Raw genomic sequence first — 18,610 nt, 5'->3', positions numbered from 1 at the left:
AGGTAAGACAAGGGAGAGAACTTTTAGTTTGCTGATTTGCATTTTTTTAAAAAAATTCTAGGTATTACATTTTATTTAATATTCCTGTCAGTGAATTTTTCAAAAACCAGATCTAGGGACTAGAAGAATGATTATTTCAAAATCCTTCTTGGAAACTTAGGAGTGGTAAATCTAAGGGGAATGAAGTCTCTCATTCCTCAAGTAAAGAGTAAGTAATCTAAAGAAGACTCTAGTCATTGTTAGAACCCTGGTGATTTCATTAGATACATGGGGAAAAGAGTAACAAAGAACCTGAATTTTTTTCCTCTGAAGTCAGATCAATAATAATAGGATCTCACACTTAGTAAATCTCTCATGCATTCCACAAACTATTCAAAGTCATTCACACCTTAACTCATTTAATTCTCAGGGTAACCTATGAGGTGGGCATTAGTCTTATCTTAACAAGAAGAAACAGGGGCAAGGAAATGGTGAGAGATTTTTAATGAGAAACTTAAAGATTCTAGGACTACAACTGGAGAGGAAATATTATTATAAAAAAGACTGAAAATGGTTTTAAATGAAAGGAAAAAGCTCTGATGTTTCTCAAATGCTGTCTATTGTGGACAAAATAAAATAATGCCTGCCATTTCAATAAACAAAGAATGTTGCCTGCCACCAAGCCATTTACCACTGCAGCCATCCCACAATGGGTAATTCAGGACAGAGAAAAGCAGGATACAGGTCCTACATAGTTAAGAGGTATACCAAAGGAACAATTTCAACAAGCCCAGACTTCTGAATCTTCCCATACCCAGAAAAGCACTAAAATTATTAACTTGAGATATCTGTGTTTTGCGACTAGCTGTAATCTTTTAATGCTCCACTACACGTTGTGTGTGGTTTTTTTTTTTTTTTTTTTCCCTAGCAAAAACTCCTTTTTATCCTGGGTCCTCCATGACCTCTTTGCAACAGTTCCTCAGAGTTATCTGAGGCTGTTTCTGGGCTATAGTCTATGACAATGTCCCTGAATAAAACATAATTCTCAACATTTAGGTTGTGCTTCTTTTTTTCCCAGTCAACACCATATATAAAGAAATTAAAACATTTCATTTCCATTTGGAATGACTAATATTTCTCCTAATATGCACTGAATATATAAAATCAAATGCTAAAATTATAGAATGATCTTACAGAAATCTTACATCAAAGTCCTCTAGGTCTCAATTAAGTAATTTCCCCAATATTGCATGAGGCCTCTCTTTGCTATATTCACACTGTCAACTATTCACTTTTATGAAACAATTTGAGAAATAGGGAGGTTGACAGGGTTAAGTGGTCCAAGATGGACATTCAAACTTGCCCAATATCATGGAACACATCAAAATTTACACAGAAACACCTTGCAGTCATGGTATTGCCCACGTACACATATAAAAGCAAACTTGAAGGGATGTACCCAAAGGTTTTCTCTACCTACAATTCTGTTTCTTGATGAGGACGGAAAGAAGCTTGACTCATCTTGAATGAGGAAGAGCTCTTGCCGATGTCTGGTGAACTGGACAGTGAAATATTCCGGGGTGGGGTGCTTCACATCCCGGGGGAGCTTCAGAGGCTCAAGCATACACCTAAAAGGGATTCTGTCATCTGAGGGAATATCACTCTCCTTAACAGGCATTTTCATTCCCAACACTTCGGCGTAAGTAACTAACACCTCCCAAGGGGCATGGATCTTGACAAAATAAGTCCTTCCATCTTCAGAGTTCTGTATAAAATGGAGGCAAAATAGTGGAAAGATTACTAAATTGATTAAAGAAAGAAAATATTTACAAAACCTCAAATTAAAGATGTCACAGCATTTTCAATTTTTTGAAAACTTTCAGCAAAATTTCTAGAAGAGTAATGCTTAAAACAGTAGTACATACCTTCTTCTTGTTTAGTTGCTCACTTGTATCTGGTTCTTTGTGACCCCATGGACTGTAGCCCACCAGGCTCCTCAGTTCATGGGATTTCCCAGGCAAGAATACTGGAGTGGATTGCCATTTCTTTCTCATATATATATATATACACACACATGTATAATATGTAGGTTTTCCTGGGGCCTCAGTGGTAAAGAATCTGTCTGCAATGCAGGAGGGGCACAGGTTCAATCCATGGGTTGGGAAGATCCCCTGGAGAAGGAAATGGCAACCCATTCCAGTAATCTTGCCTGGGAAATCCCATAGATGGAGGAGCCTGGTGGGCTACAGTTCACTGGGTTGCAAAAGAGTCAGACACCACTTGGCAGCTAAAAATAACAACACACACACACATATACACACACATGTATATACACACACATTATGCATGTGTGTGAGAAAGAAAGAGACATAGAAAAACAAAGTGAGAGTCTTTTTAAAAATATATATCAGGGTCAATGTACATGAGCCTGATATCCATAGAAACACATGTGGTTCTGGACAATCCCTTACATTTTTAACAACTAGTTATTAGCTCAGAACTGTGCTTAGGATATATGAGAAATACACACAAAGTATAAGACGTACTTGCTCTTCTTACCCAGTTTCAATGTATTGCCTATACCTAGGAGAAGAACTTTAGGTAACAACAGTTCATTACAAAGGAGAATAGTTAAGTTACAGATAGAATATGTGGCATAATTCATATTTACTAGAGTTTAGTAAGAAAAAATTCAGTGATAAATATGAAGTAGAGAATATTAACTTAGAACTAGAGTATTAGAGTTTCATGGACAGGGTTGGATCTGAAATAGGTCTTTAAAAGCAATATGGAAAGAAATTCTAGACAAGTAAACAGTAGGCTAGAAAAAAAAAAGTCATATTAATGAGCAGAAAAAATGTCTAGGCCTTAGCTAAAAGTTTGTGTTGCAAGATAGCCAGGTTAACTAGTTAAGATGTTAGATTATAGGCCACCTTCAAAATGAGACAGATATGAAACAAAAACCATGTCTTTACTTTCTCTGGATCCTGACAAGAACTATGCATGCCTATTTTTAAAGTGTTCCACTCATCACTCATCATCTCAATTTCAGAGCACTGACTTAGTTATTCACCTAGAATATCACAGGCCCTCTCAACCCCAGTGCAAATGTTGGTAAGCCAGAAAAACTATTACTTTGCTCCCAAACACAAAAGTCTAGTCAGTCAAAGGTCAGAGTACAAGGAAACAAAACTTAAAAAACCAAGACTCTGGTATAGACTAATAACTACATTTACCATTTTATCTTCAATTTCCAACTCAAGACCAGTTTTTCTGAGATTTTGTTCAAATTCTTTTCTTCTTTCCTATGGAAAAACAAATCAGTAGAATTCTGTAAAATACTTTTATTTGCCCAGTGATAAACAGACTTGTTACACAATGACTGGGCCTTCAGACATTCCCTTGTTGTATATAAAAGCATTCTATGTATTACCCCCATCTGAGTGCCATGAATGACTTTTCACCTGTATTATAATTCACACTATAACTATAAAAATCAATATATTTAGGAATAACCTCCAGGAAATATGCAGGACTGCTCCTCTGAAAAAAAAACACAGAAAACTTTACTAAATTAACTTAAAACATTTTGATAAACAGAGATATATTATACTTCTAGTTGGGAAGACTCAGTCCTACAAAGATATCAGACACTTTAAACAAATGACATATTTAATGCAATTTTCAGGCAAAATATCATCATGACTTTTTAATTATGAAGAATAGCTTCACTCAGAAAAAGTAAAATTAAATTTAATTCAATTAAATGTGAATAATCATTACTTGCGAGCTTTAAAGCAATAATTAACTATTCAAAATGCTTTTGGCTTTAACTGTAAGTGTGAAAAATTGTAACTGTGATTTAAGTATAATTCAAGTATGAGTTAACCCTCATGTAAGTATAAAAAGTTGCAACTGTGACTTAAATGTAAAAAATTATGATATAACTATGAAAAATAGTAAATGAAATTTTAAAAGGTTTTACTAGGATATCACAGGACATATCTTCAAATGCATATGTCCACCTTGAGAGATCTTCAAACTTTACAAGGAATATAATTTTAACGTGTTCTTTTTCTCCAACATCCAACATTTACAACATGTGAGAATATGTTTATGAACAATTCTCCCCTATCTGATACTTTTTCACAACTGCCCTTCTCTTATGTTACCAACAGAAAAAGCAGGCTGCAATCCTCCAGGAAAGCAAAAACAAAACAAAAACAAAACAAGGGGCGAGAAGGACATTCAAAGTACATTATCAGTATTAAAAAAGTGAATAAGTTCAGTTCAGTAACCCAGTCATGTCCAACTCTTTGTGACCCCATGGACTGCAGCACGCCAGGCTTCCCTGTCCATAACCAACTCCTGGAGCTTACTCAAACTCATGTCAATGGAGTCAGTGATGCCATCCAACCATCTCCTCCTGCCTTCAATCTTTCCCAGCATCAGGGTCTTTTCCAGTATGTCAATTCTTCCCATCAAGTAGCAAAGTATTGGAGTTTCAGCTTTAGCATCAGTCCTTCCAATGAATATTCAAGACTGATTTCCTTTAAGATTGACTGGTTTGATCTCCTTGATGTCCAAGGGACTCTCAAAAGTCTTCTCCAACACCACAGTTCAATAGCATCAATTCTTCGGTGCTCAGCTTTCTTTATAGTCCAACTCTCACATCCATACATAACTAATGGAAAAACCATAGCTTTGACTAGGCGGACCTTTGTCGGCAAAGTGATGTCTCTCCTTTTTAACATGCTGGCTATGTTGGTCATAGCTTTTCTTCCAAAAAAGTGAATACCTCCTCTCATTACAGTAACAAATGCTTCTGTGAGACATGGGGACACCAGTTCTCCAACTTCAGTAAAACTGAAAGCTGAGCTAAGTATTGTTAGGTGATAGACCATCAAATGTTACTTTTATGACAAATCACTTGGCAATCTGCTGCTGTAATTCAGGAGTTCACCCAAGAAGATTAAAGCTGCTAAAAGAGTACCATTTCTGTTCCAATCTACTTATTTATCTGAACAAGCCTAATTTATACTAACATAAAAAAAAAAAGAATATACTTGAAGCTGAAACATCTCATTCTAGAAATAATTCTCATACATCTACGAATAAAGGAAATTTGGTTGGGCTTCCCTGGTGGCTCAATGCTGGGGAGTTGTTGCCAGGGCAGATGACATGGGTTTAGCACCTGATCCGGGAGGATCCCGCACGCCACGGAGCAACTAAGCTTGTGTGCCCCAACTATTGAGCCTGTGCTCTAGAGTCTGGCAGTAGCAACTACTGAAGCCCATGTACCTTACAGCTCATGCTCCTCAACAAGAGAAGCCACCACAAAGAGAAGCCTGAAAACCACACGAGTGAATAGCTACTGACAGCCACAACTAGAGGGAAGTTTGTGCAGCAGCAGTGAAGACCAAGCACAGTAAATATGAATAAATCAACAAAATTATTAAAAGAAAAAGAAGATATTGTTTAAAGCCCCTGCATTCATTTCATTAACTGATGCATTTAGGATGAGTTTACTTTTGATGTTTGATAATTACTTGTCAAATAGTATTTCAAGTTTTACCAATTATGCACTTGTACAACTGTATTAAAAAAAAAAAAAAAACCCTCAAAAAACAAAAGAAAAAGCTTAAGGCTTAGACCATTCTGAGGAAGAAATAAAAACCCTTCAATGTACATACACATTTGTTGTAGCAAACTTGACTGAACAAATGATAGAAGCCTCCTAAATATAAAACACATTTAAATTAGGAAAAAATTACACAGAGAAAGTGGAAGGAAAATTTTAGGTGGAGAAAAGTAAATTATGTAAAATTTGAAGTGTTAAAAAAGTTTCTTCATATAATTCATTTTTTCAAAATAAATGATGATGGGTGACAAATTGCCACGACATTTACCTTCTAGGGGTACAAGCTAAGAAGTGATTTAACTGGACCATTTACAATACACTATAAATTCTGTCCTTTGCAACTACTGAAATATATGATAAATAACTGTAGATGAGGAAGACTTGTAGATGAATCAGCTTTGGGGAGAAGTCCAGGAGTTCATTTTAGACCTGCTGAGTCTGAGATTCTGTAAGACTTCTGAGGAGAGATACAGAATAGCCATATAGGAAAGAAGTATGAAGTGGAAAAGTAAACAGAATTAGCACAAACATGGTCTTAAATTTTAAAACTGTGAGACTGGATGTATCATCAAAGAAATCAATGTAGATTGAGACAGGAAGAGGATCAAGGACAGAACCTAAGGCACTACACTAACAATGGATCAGGGCGAAGCAAAAATTGAAAAGCAGTGGCTAGTGAAATAAGAAGAAAACCGAAAGAATGTGGAGACTTGGAAGCCAAGTCAAGAATGTGCAGCATAGAGAAAGGAATGCTAAGTAGTGGCAGATTCTGCTAATAGGTCAAGCAAAATGAAGGTTGAGACTTGAACACTAGATTCATTTATATAAACGTGAGAAGAGTGGGTGAGGTTAAGGCCTGATAGGAATGGGTTTAAGAGAAAACTGAGCCAAAAGAAAACAGAAATTGACAGTAGCTGGCAGGGAAACAGATCAAGAGAAGGTTTTTGTTCTTGCTTTTTTAGTTTTTATTTTTTAAATACGGAAAAATTAACATCACATTCACCTGTTGAAAGAAATGATTCAGTAAAGAACAACACAAAATGCAGTTTAAGGGAGAAAGAATCATAAAAGCAACATCCCTAAGTAGGCATACTGTAACAGGCTTAAAACTGCTATTCTTAGGCCTGACTGCAAGGTTGGTTCTGGTGTTTGGAAACTGATTTGGGGGAGTGTTCCCACCACTCTCAGATCTACTAAGAGTGGCTGACTTCACTTCACCTGTTTTGTACAAACTATGTCATTTATACTGAACACTTGCTTCCCTTCAGGACTATGAAATATCGGTATGAGCTGAGCAGAAGGTGACAAGTAAAATCCTACAGTAAAATCCCACAGCGCTGCATCATTAATGAGTTTCCATAACAGTCAACACTTCCAGTGCAAGGTCACACATTGTTACTGGAAAAATCAAGTGCGTTCCATGACTCCCCTCCACCTGGTGAGAACTCTTACAAGCTTGTATCTGATTTTCTCTGGATTTTGTCCCATGCATTCTTTTCCTTTTGCTGATTTTGCTTTACTTATTTCATTGCAATAAATCATAGCCATTGAGTACGGCTGCATGCTGTGTCCTGTGAGGTCTTTTAATGAATCAGCAAACCTGGGGGTAGTCTTTCTGATCCCTAAAAACTGATTCAGGACACAAGCAGAGTTCTTGGCTTTAGACAGAAGGACAGACAGCTCATTTTTGGTAACAGAAAGAAAGGTAGATTACACAGATGAAGATACTGGTAGATGGACAGATATGGTAATGAAAATTAATAATTTCTCTTCTACTTGCTTCAGTTTTCTCAATGACTTAGAAAAGTGGTCAGCCAAGCTTGAAAATAAGAAGGATACATCCAAGATAAGAGAGAGAAAAGGTTATAAAACAGTCATCCAGCAGATTGGGAAACTGAATAATTTAAAGAAGTAAAGTGTGACTGCCAGATAGCATTAAGGGCCTAGTTGAGGTCCATTGGCACAAATACGAGATAAAGTCAGTAAGTGAGTTATATGTCTTTCTTTCTGCATGGTTCTGGCATGTATTAGGTAGACAGTTGGGTTTAACAAAGTTGTTTTGCAAAGTTTAGTATGATTGAGAGAGGACCAAGGGGTTTGATGACATTTGCCATGAAGTATAACTTGATATGAGATTTAAACTGAACAAGCATAAAAAAGAGCATAAAGATAAGGAGCAGCAGTAAGAAGATTAACATAATTTTATTTAACCTGGTCCTGGTGAGTTGAAGGAAGAAGGATATTGGTCAGACAGCTGGATACTTGGAATGAGATTGTAAAGACTTGTAGCTTTTAGTAAAGGCAAGTTCTAGGGGAATGAAGGGCTGAGTTAGAGACTAAGATAACTGGAAAAGGGAGTTCAATGAACAGAGAGGCCAGGATGCCAAAATAATCATCTATATATGCATTGAGATTATATATAATTTAAAAAGGAGCTTGGGTGTAGAGAGTAATAGTGAACCAGGAGCTAAAATTGTTGAGAAACTTTTTCTTAACAAAATCTTCCCTGTTGGAAGATCAGGGACAGAATAAGGGCAGCAACAATACTGGGTAGTGATAACTCCAATGAGATTTTTTCTTTCCATTTATTTTTATTAGTTGAAGGCTAATTACTTTAAAATATTGTAGTGGTTTTTGCCATACATTAACATGAATCAGCCATGGATTTACATGTGTTCCCCATCCCGATCCCCCCTCCCACCTCCCTCCCCATCCCATCCCTCTGGGTCTTCCCAGTGCACCAGCCCTGAGCACTTGTCTCATGCATCCAACCTGGGCTGGTGATCTGCTTCACGGTTGATAGTATACTTGTTTCAATGCTATTCTCTCAACATCCAACCCTCGCCTTCTCCCACAGAGTCCAAAAGTCTGCTCTATACATCTGTGTCTCTTTTTCTTTCTTGCATATAGGGTTGTTGTTACCATCTTTCTAAATTCCATATATATGCATTAGAATACTGTATTGGTCTTTATCTTTCTGGCTTACTTTACTCTGTATAATGGGCTCCAGTTTCATCCATCTCATTAGAACTGATTCAGATGAATTTCTTTTTAATGGCTGAGTAATATTCCACAGTGTATATGTACCACAGCTTCCTTATCTATTGCTGATGGGCATCTAGGTTGCTTCCATCTCCTGGCTATTATAAAGAGTGCTGTGATGAACACTGGGGCGCATGTGTCTCTTTCAGTTCTGGTTTCCTCGGTGTGTATGCCCAGAAGTGGGATTGCTGGGTCATATGGCAGTTCTATTTCCAGTTTTTTAAGAAATCTCCACACTGTTCTCCATAGTGGCTGTACTAGTTTGCATTCCCACCAGCAAAAAGAGGGTTCCCTTTTCTCCACACCCTCTCCAGCATTTATTGCTTGTAGACTTTTGGATAGCAGCCATCCTGACTGGCGTGTAATGGTACCTCATTGTGGTTTTGATTTGCATTTCTCTGATAATGAGTGATGTTGAGCATCTTTTCATGTGTTTGTTAGCCATCTGTATGTCTTCTTTGGAGAAATGTCTGTTTAGTTCTTTGGCCCATTTTTGGATTGGGTCATTTATTTTTCTGGAATTGAGCTTCAGGAGTTGCTTGTATATTTTTGAGATTAATCCTTTGTCTGTTGCTTCATTTGCTATTATTTTCTCCCATTCTGAAGGCTGTCTTTTCACCTTGCTTATGGTTTCCTTTGTTGTGCAAAAGCTTTTAAGTTTAATTAGGTCCGATTTGTTTATTTTTGCTTCTATTTCCAATATTCTGGGAGGTAGGTCATAGAGGACCTTGCTGTGATTTATGTCGGAGAGTGTTTTGCCTATGTTCTCCTCTAGGAGTTTTATAGTTTCTGGTCTTACATTTAGATCTTTAATCCATTTTGAGTTTATTTTGTATATGGTGTGAGAAGGTGTTCTAGTTTCATTCTTTTACAAGTGGTTGACCAGTTTTCCCAGCATCACTTGTTAAAGAGGTTGTCTTTTTTCCATTGCATATCCTTGCCTCCTTGTCAAAGATAAGGTGTCCATAGGTTCGTGGATTTATCTCTGGGCTTTCTATTCTGTTCCATTGATCTATATTTTTGTCTTTGTGCCATACCATACTGTCTTGATGACTGTGGCTTTGTAGTAGAGCCTGAAGTCAGGCAGCCAATATCACTGATGAACATAGATGCAAAAATCCTTAACAAAATTCTAGCAAACAGAATCCAACAACATATTAAAAAAATCATACATCATGACCAAGTGGGCTTTATCCCAGGAATGCAAGGGTTCTTTAATATCCACAAATCAATCAATGTAATACACCACATTAACAAATTGAAAGATAAAAACCATATGATTATCTCAATAGATGCAGAAAAAGCCTTTGACAAAATTCAACATCCACTTATGATAAAAACTCTCCAGAAAGCAGGCATAGAAGGAACATACCTCAACATAATAAAAGCTATATATGACAAACCCACAGCAAACATTATCCTCAATGGTGAAAAATTGAAAGCATTTCCCCTAAAGTCAGGAACAAGACAAGGGTGCCCACTCTCACCACTACTATTCAACATAGTGTTGGAAGTTTTGGCCACAGCAATCAGAACAGAAAAAGAAATAAAAGGCATCCAGATAGGAAAAGAAGAAGTAAAACCCTCACTGTTTGCAGACGACATGATCCTCTACATAGAAAACCCTAAAGACTCTACCAGAAAATTATTACAGCTAACCAATGAATACAGTAATGTCACAGGATATAAAATTAACACAGAGAAATCCCTTGCATTCCTATACACTAACAATGAGAAAACAGAAAGAGAGATTAAGGAAACAATACCATTCACCATTGCAACAAAAAGAATAAAATACTTAGGAGTATATCTACCTAAAGAAACAAAAGACCTATACATAGAAGACTATAAAACACTGATGAAAGAAATCAAAGAGGACACAAACAGATGGAGAAACATACCGAGTTCATGGATTGGAAGAATCAATATTGTGAAAATGGCTATACTACCCAAAGCAATCTATAGATTCAATGCAATCCCTATGAAGCTACCAACGGTATTTTTCACAGAACTAGAACAAATAATTTACAATTTGTATGGAAATACAATAAACCTCGAATAGCCAAAGCAATCTTGAGAAAGAAGAATGGAACTGGAGGAATCAACCGATGAGATTTAAAGCTCAGTAGTTTTAGGGCTAAGCAAGGGAGGATGGACTGGAATCAACAACAAGATACAAGGAGAGCAGGCATTCACCCATCTCCGGAAAAACAGTCTGCAGGGGAAAAACCTCCACCACTTAAGAGGGCTGCTGAGGATGGCATCAAATCCCCAGGAGAAGCTAGGCTTGAAGAGAGATTCAGACAAGAGCTGAAAGTGGTGACAGTGAATGAATTTTAGTGCCCTGGTGGAAGAGTTTCCAGAGAAAGAGTAGAAGAAAAGAACAGGGAGGGATATGTACAGGGACTTACATAATATCTTTAGTTTTTTACTTCATGGGACATTTATTTCCTATGTTAAGCATGTTAGTAAATGTGTGTTTATATGCTTACCCATTGCTGCTGTTGTTCAGTCACTAAGTCATATCCAACTCTTTGAGGCCCCATGGACTGCAGGACACCTCAAATATTTAATGGCTCAATCAGCAAAGAATCTGCCTGCAAAGCAGGCGACCCAGGTTCAATCCCTGGGTCAGGAAGATCCCCTGGAAAAGGAAATAGCAACCCACTCCAGCATTCTTGTCTGGAAAATCCCTTGGACAGAGAAGCCTGGAAGGCTACACAGTCCATGGGGTCACAAAAGAGTTGGACACAACTTAGTTGGACACAACACACTAAACCAACCAACCAATATTTATTAAGCATCCATTATTCTCCAACTACTCCTCTAGGCATTCAAGTATACAGTAAGAAACAAGACAAAGTCTTTGGTTTTGTGAACTTACTTTATGGTGTTGGAGACAGTAAACAAGTAAAAAAAAACACAAATAAATAATGTAAGTTTAGAAAGTGATAATGTAAGTTCAGAAAGAACATAATGTCAAGGCTATTTCAGATAGAATGGATTAATGAAAGCTGAAATGAAATTGAATACAAAAGATAAATATTATATTCATACATACACCCAAATTCTGGTGGTCACATTTAAGAACAAAGGTGAACTACAAAAAGAAGCCCCTGTCCAAAATGTTAAAAAAAAAATTGAAATTACATATGTATTTTTGGGTTGCATATTTTGTAGTCTTTCCACTCAGTTTCTGCTTCCAGAAATACTCTGGGGCCGCTAACCTTTACAAAATAATTTCAGTGGAAAGACCCCTGTCAAATTATGGAATGTGCTTCTTATTATTCCCATCTCTCTCTCGTAAGTACTTACCGCCTTCAGTTCTGCTTCTTTCTTTATGTCATCAACATAGGAAAGCACAAAATCAATTTTCCTAATCCCATCTCTGAAGAAGATAGAGTCTTTGCTTTGTTCATCTTTTTTAAACTGCAGGAGACATGAATGGCACAGCTTTAAATTACAGTTTTATTTTCAGATGGCAAAAACATGAAAGAAATTAAGTTAAAATTTGGTCACCATCTAATTTCATTTTCCGAAAATGACAGATAAAGACAGAGCTTTCATCAATGGAAGATCATGCTTATTTTAGAAAGTCACATCCATAAAGAAGTTACATATTAAGCAATGAAGACTCAAGATGAAACTAAGCATATTGACTACATGCACATATAATAAAAATGTTACAATTATACCAAAATACAAAATGAATACATGTATACATTGATCCCAAAAGCATATTCAGAGAAAGACTTGTTACTTCATTAAGCAAAATACCAATAAGTCCAACAAATAATCCATGGTCACATACTACTTTAGGGGTATAATTCATTACAGACTAATTAATGAATCTCACTGCAAGAACAAAAGCATAATTAATGCTCATGCTATGTTTTCATAAAATTGCTTTTTAATTAACTTTTTGAAGGGTTAAAATCAAGATGCAACTAAAAATTAGAAAGCAAGTTAGCTTGCTAGCTGGCTTCAAGTAAACTCGCATACAAATCTCCTTTTTTTTTTTCCATTTATTTTTATTATACAAATCTCCTTTTCAACATCAATTATTTAAGTGAGCTAAAATCAATGCCCTGTTTAAATCTGTTACCAATTCTCTCAGTAAAATGGTCAAACTTGCAAATTTACCCTTCACATGTATGGTTCATTAATTCCTCCCCTTTCAAAACTACAAAAACATCAGAGAGCTTCAAAAAGAAGAGATTTTAAGTTTGACTGATTTGGTCCTCTTGGGAGTTCATATGTAATATGTCATAGTTAATATTTGGAACAGCCCACATATAATACCTAGAATGATGTAAATAGAGGATACAGTGCATATCAGTGATCTCTCTAACCCTGTGATGCAGATTTATAATATAGACAACTTTCCAACTGCTTGAGCTAACTAGTGAATGGGGAACTGGGTTTTTAATTTTCATAACTGGTATTTATTTCAGTGTATGAGTTTCTTTTATGGTATTCTATGCTGTTTTTCATTCAAGTTAGGCCAGGCAAATCACGCATAAAAAGGACTGGATGTAGATCAGTCAAGTAAGAATAAGAAAAAAATCTCATGTTTGATCTGTGGTTTATGAACAGAATAACTGTATTTTATTTATATGAATGCATAACTAGTATGTCTCAGAAAGAACTAGCTCCCACTGCACAGGAGGAAATGAGTGAAAAAAGAATGAAGAAATAAAAAGTACTCAAGGAGTGCAGAGATTACATATCAAGATTTCATCATTTAAATGTTATGTCTGAGTTTTTTGCACCCCAAAGGATACATAGTCATCTCTCTTCTCATAAAAGAAAGTTAAAAAAAAAAAGACATGAAAAATTCAAACTGTTATCATGTTATAGATCTCGATTATAAATCACTAAAAAAAGTGAACAAAATGAAAAATTATTTGAGCTCTTGTACGTTATCACAGGATTAGCATATTTTATGAAATTACCAAACTGGGGAAGGGAAAATAATACTAATTAGATTAAATACAGTCAAAGCAAAAAATTAGAGGGAAAAATAATAATCTTTTTGCTCTAAGTCTGGGTCAGTCATATTTTGTCTGGTAAAGTTTTTTTTTTTTTTTAATGACATATATTGGTAAGAATTCATATCGTTTGTTTGAACAGCTAAATTTAGGTCCACAAAGAGAAGTTCTGGTGACAGAAGATGTGCATGTAGAAATCAACAAAAATCACACTCAGTTTTTTTCCATTAGGAAACAAACAAAGTAGCTGGACTATTTAATCCAATTATTTCCTGAATGTTCAGTCAAAATGTGCTGTGTTTAGTTGCTCAGTCATGTCCAACTCTTTGCAACCCCATGGACTGTAGTCTGCCAGGCTCCTCTGTCCATGAGCACATGTAATTCCCTTCTCTCAAAAACCAAAGGCTACCTAGAAAAACACAAATCTCTATCATTATGTCATTCACTAACTATAAACTGTAAACAATTTTTAACATACAGAGAAATCACCGGTAGCCCTGTAAATACCATGAGGAGAGTCCCATGGACGGAGGAGCCTGGTAGGCTGCAGTCCATGGGGTCGCGAAGAGTCAGACATGACTGACTGACTTCACTTTCACTTTTCACTTTCATGCATTGGAGAAAGAAATGGCAACCCACTCCAGTGTTCTTGCCTGGAGAATCCCAGGGACAGGGGAGCCTGGTGGGCTGCCGTCTATGGGGTCGCACAGAGTCTTACACGACTGAAGCGACTTAGCAGCAGCAGCAGCAGACGTCCTTAGGACTGTTCACAGAAACTGGTTGACTTCAACTGGGGCAGAAAAACATGATAATTTTGTTACACGTAACTGAAAACTATGAAAACATCTCATTATTTTGTTTTGCACAAGACATGACATTAAGATCATTTTTTTTGCAGTGTGTGTGTGTATTTTTTTATTTATATTTGATTGTATTTGTTCTTGGAAATGCCTGTTTATAGTGAGGCAAACATCTGGGTGGCTATTGAATGAGGTAGTTATTCTAAGGCTCATAAACTTGGATTCTTCATGGAAACTCATAAACTTCTGAAACTGTATGTAAATTTAAAGTGTGTAAGTGCAAGTGTGTGTATTTGTGTGTTTGCAATTACATTTTTTTAAAGGAAGAGGTTCCAAAGCTTGAATCAGACCCCAAAAAGATTATGAATCACCATTCTAAAATCTCAGTTGCCTGGGAATAGGAAGCAATGACAAAGTCCCTCAAATTAACAGCATTCATTGCAACAAAAATGACTCAGGCTAGCAATGCAGCCATCCAAAGCACAGGCAGTTATCATTCCACACTGGTTACCAGAAGACGCCGCCTCAGGAACAAATTGTATCGCGTGGCAGGCTGGGAAGCAATCAACAGAATGTTAGCAAATCCTGCCCAGAATTAAAGAAGATTTCCCCCAAAGCAGACATACAAACAGACAAACCCCAGTATGATCGTTCATGTGAATATGCATGTGTATGTGTAACACTTCAGATCTGGAAGGTGGGAGAAGACAGTAAGAAGAAAAGAAGAACAAAAAAAGAACAAAAAGAAGAACAAAAAAGAAGAAGACAATAAAGAATAAATGAAAGAAAAAAGGGGACTTTGAAGTAAATTTCCCTAAATACTTTTACAGTAACTTTAAATAATACACATTTGTGGACCTGGATTAAGAAAGAAAAAGAAAAAATAATGAAGGAAAACATGAGAATGGAAATGTAAAGTAAAATAGATGTAGTAGAAATTCTGTTATGTATGCCTATATACATCAGGCAAAGAAAGCAAAATTATTATAGTTATTCTGGGACCATGTATGGTATGAAAAGCTCACCCAATAGTGTAAAATATTTCATTACTGAAAAAAATACTGAAATTACCATTACCATATAAGTGTGTGTGTAATTACTTTTTTAAGAAAGAGGTTCCAAGCTTTAATCAGATCTAAAAGATTAATGATCTTTCATTACAATTAAAATATTTCACTATCAGAATACTGGGGGGAAAAAGTCACTTAATTACTTAAATGCTCAGTTGTCTTCAATTTTCAGTTACCATTATTTTTAGAATACCACAGCAATTCACTAAAAAACATCTGGGCTAATCAATAATATTTGAAAGGAAAACAACCTATGGCACAAAAAGGCAAGTACTATATTTCATAGTATAATGAAATTATAAATTATCTAATTAAATTATCAATAAAGAATTTCAGTTCTTGCCATGCAAAGTTTTGTTTAAACTGTTGTTTTTCCTGGAATATTCTAAATAGACCCAGCAACTGGTGACTAAGCTGGGAAAGTTTCAGCTCTGTAAACTGAAGAGCCTACTATGTATACATGAGTTAATACTGCCATTACTTAAAAAAAAGACAGATACATGATGGATGTTGGTCACTGTATAAAGCATAATATTTTGTGTTGGGCTGAAATATTCTAACTTAGCACTTTAATTTTCTTGGGATCTTTCATGAGATCCACAAGTTACTACTTTTCTCAGATGTTTTACCAGAAGTCATCACAAAATTGTTAAGGGAAATGAAACACTCATACTCTAAGAAGCCATATAGGACCATATTATGACTTTCACGGGTCCCTTTTTCTATTAAAATGTTTAATAAAAAATAATATATATGATTATACTTTTTTTAACTCTGATTTTAAAATATGTTAAAATTAAAACATTTCCATGGGATCCAATAAGTATTTTGTGCCTCCTATGCCTAAAGAATAAGTTGGCCCTGGAGTCATGGTTTAACTAGTACCACAACATTAAGAAGGCTGAGAATGCAAGGTATAAAAATTTACCTAAGTGACTGGTAAAAAGCCTTCTGTGATAAATACCTCTAATGTCAAGTTACTTTGCAGCCTTTCCAATACACAATATCCTTGCAATACAAAAATCAGTGAGCTCAGGATCAACATTAGTCCTGAAAAAGTACTGACTTAATATTTTTTAAAATTAATTTAAAATATATTAAATGAAGATCACCAAAGGACTTGATTACAAAATGATACAATTAACATTCCATAGACGAAAAATTTAGAATTAACAACTTTATTATGTATTTCCATCATGTGCCAAATATGTTCACTTTTCATTATAAAATAGTAACACTAAACCTACTAAAAATGTATTTTTAAAATCATTCCTATTTCCTTGCTATTTTAGTAACTATTCAGTGTATTTACTTCTAGTTTTGTCTAAGCACTGAAGTTTTTAATATAATAAGTGGCTACATTTAAAGCACGCATTTTTCTTGCCTTTTTAATAATATTACCATATTAAAATTAGTTTTCATATTATTATAAACTTACCATAAGCATAACTTGCCTGTGTCTTTTCAATTCATTAAATTTAATCTAATTTATTTGTAAAAAGATATGTTAGAGCCTCTTCTCTATAAATAGAGTTGAAAACTTTTATTACTGGTGTTACACAGAAGTTGGCAATAACATCTTTCTTTGATTACACATAACTTGAACACCTTAAGTCCTAACTTTTGAATTATTATGCCAGGTGTTTTAAATCTATATACTTTTAAAATCCATAGAGATGAGAGAGAGAAAGAGAGAGAGAGAGGGCAATGTCCAATTGGAAATGAAAAAAAAATATATTTACATGAGGATCAAAAATATGAAGCATCTATGGACAGAGTTAACATATATGTATAATACTTGCACATTAAAAATGAAAATATTGCTGATATATACTAAAACATATCAAAACAGAGATATATTTTATGTTCATGTATTGAAAAAGATCAATATCATTAAGATGTAAATTCTCCTAAAATTAATCTATAGAGTCTAAGCAATACCAATCAAAACACCAATAATAATTTTTTTAGACTTGTCAAGCTGATTGTAAAATTTATATGAAAAAATGTAGATTCTAGAGTAGCCAAACAATTTTGATAAAGAAGAATAAATCGGAAATAATCTGATTTTCTTACTTTCAATATAAAGTGAAGGCAGAGACATTACTTTGTCAACAAAGGTTCTTCTAGTCAAGGCTATGGTTTTTCCAGTAGTCATGTATGGATGTGAGAGTTGGACTAAAAAGAAAGCTGAGTGCCAAAGAATTGATGCTTTTGAACTGTGGTGTTGGAGAAGACTCTTCAGAGTCCCTTGGACTGCAAGGAGATCAGACTAGTCCATCCTAAAGGAGATCAGTCCTGGGTATTCACTGGACGGACTGATATTGAAGCTGAAACTCCAATACTTTGGCCACCTGACGCAAAGAGCTGACTCATTTGAAAAGACCCTGATGCTGGGAAAGATTGAGGGCAGGAGGAGAAAGGGACGACAGAGGATGAGATGGTTGGATGGCATCACCGACTCGATGGACATGAGTTTGGGTAAACTCCGGGAGCTGGTGATGGACAGGGGGGCCTGGCGTGCTGCAGTTCATGGTATTGCAGATAGTCAGACACGACTGAGTGACTAAACTGAACTGAACTGAGAGTAATGAAGAAAGTGTAATGTTGTCAGAAGAATAGACACATGATGGGCAAAGCAGAGTTTAGAAATAAACTCACACCTACATGGTCAGTTTCCACAAAGGTTCTATGAGGAAATGATAGCACATGTTACATATGCATAGTAAAAAGCAAATACATTTAATTCTTACCACAAATCATCTACAAAAGTTAACTCAAAATGAATCCCAGACCAAAGGTAAGAGTTAAAAGTATAAAACTATAGAAAATCTGAGAAAATCTCCTCTACTTTGGTACAATTATTTCTTTGCACACAAAAAGCATGGCTCATTAAAAAAAAAAAAAAGGAGAATCTGAACTTTGAAACTTTGAAAATTTGTTTTTTTAAAAACAGTGTTAAGTTAAAAAAAAAAAAAAAAGGAAAGTCAGACTGGGAGAAGATCTTTGGAATACACAAAACTGACAAAGGTCTTGCCTTCAAACTTCTTAAAAGTTAGTGAAAGATAATCCAATTTCTAAAATACA

General features: G+C 35.5%; 1 protein-coding gene across 3 annotated transcripts in view; it reads right to left on the bottom strand.

Annotated features, from left to right (window-relative positions):
• The window catches only part of ANO5 (anoctamin 5), a 98,685-nt gene that overhangs the window by 62,207 nt on the left and 17,868 nt on the right, over positions 1–18,610 (bottom strand). Inside the window, exons 4-7 of one of the 3 annotated variants that reach the window (XM_043875146.1) lie at positions 14,965–15,006; positions 11,978–12,091; positions 3,216–3,284; positions 1,460–1,744 (exon numbers count right to left, since the gene is read on the bottom strand). In XM_043875146.1, coding sequence (XP_043731081.1) covers positions 1,460–1,744; positions 3,216–3,284; positions 11,978–12,091; positions 14,965–15,006 — 510 coding nt within the window. The remainder of the gene's footprint in view (positions 1–1,459; positions 1,745–3,215; positions 3,285–11,977; positions 12,092–14,964; positions 15,007–18,610) is intronic. The other 2 variants (XM_043875156.1, XM_043875165.1) reach the window with 2 other exon arrangements.

This window comes from Cervus elaphus, chromosome 2, assembly GCF_910594005.1.
Source record: "Cervus elaphus chromosome 2, mCerEla1.1, whole genome shotgun sequence".
NCBI classification, from domain to species: Eukaryota; Metazoa; Chordata; class Mammalia; order Artiodactyla; family Cervidae; genus Cervus; species Cervus elaphus.
Note: the sequence above shows the minus strand (reverse complement) of the source record. Positions and strands in the feature narration are given on the sequence as shown.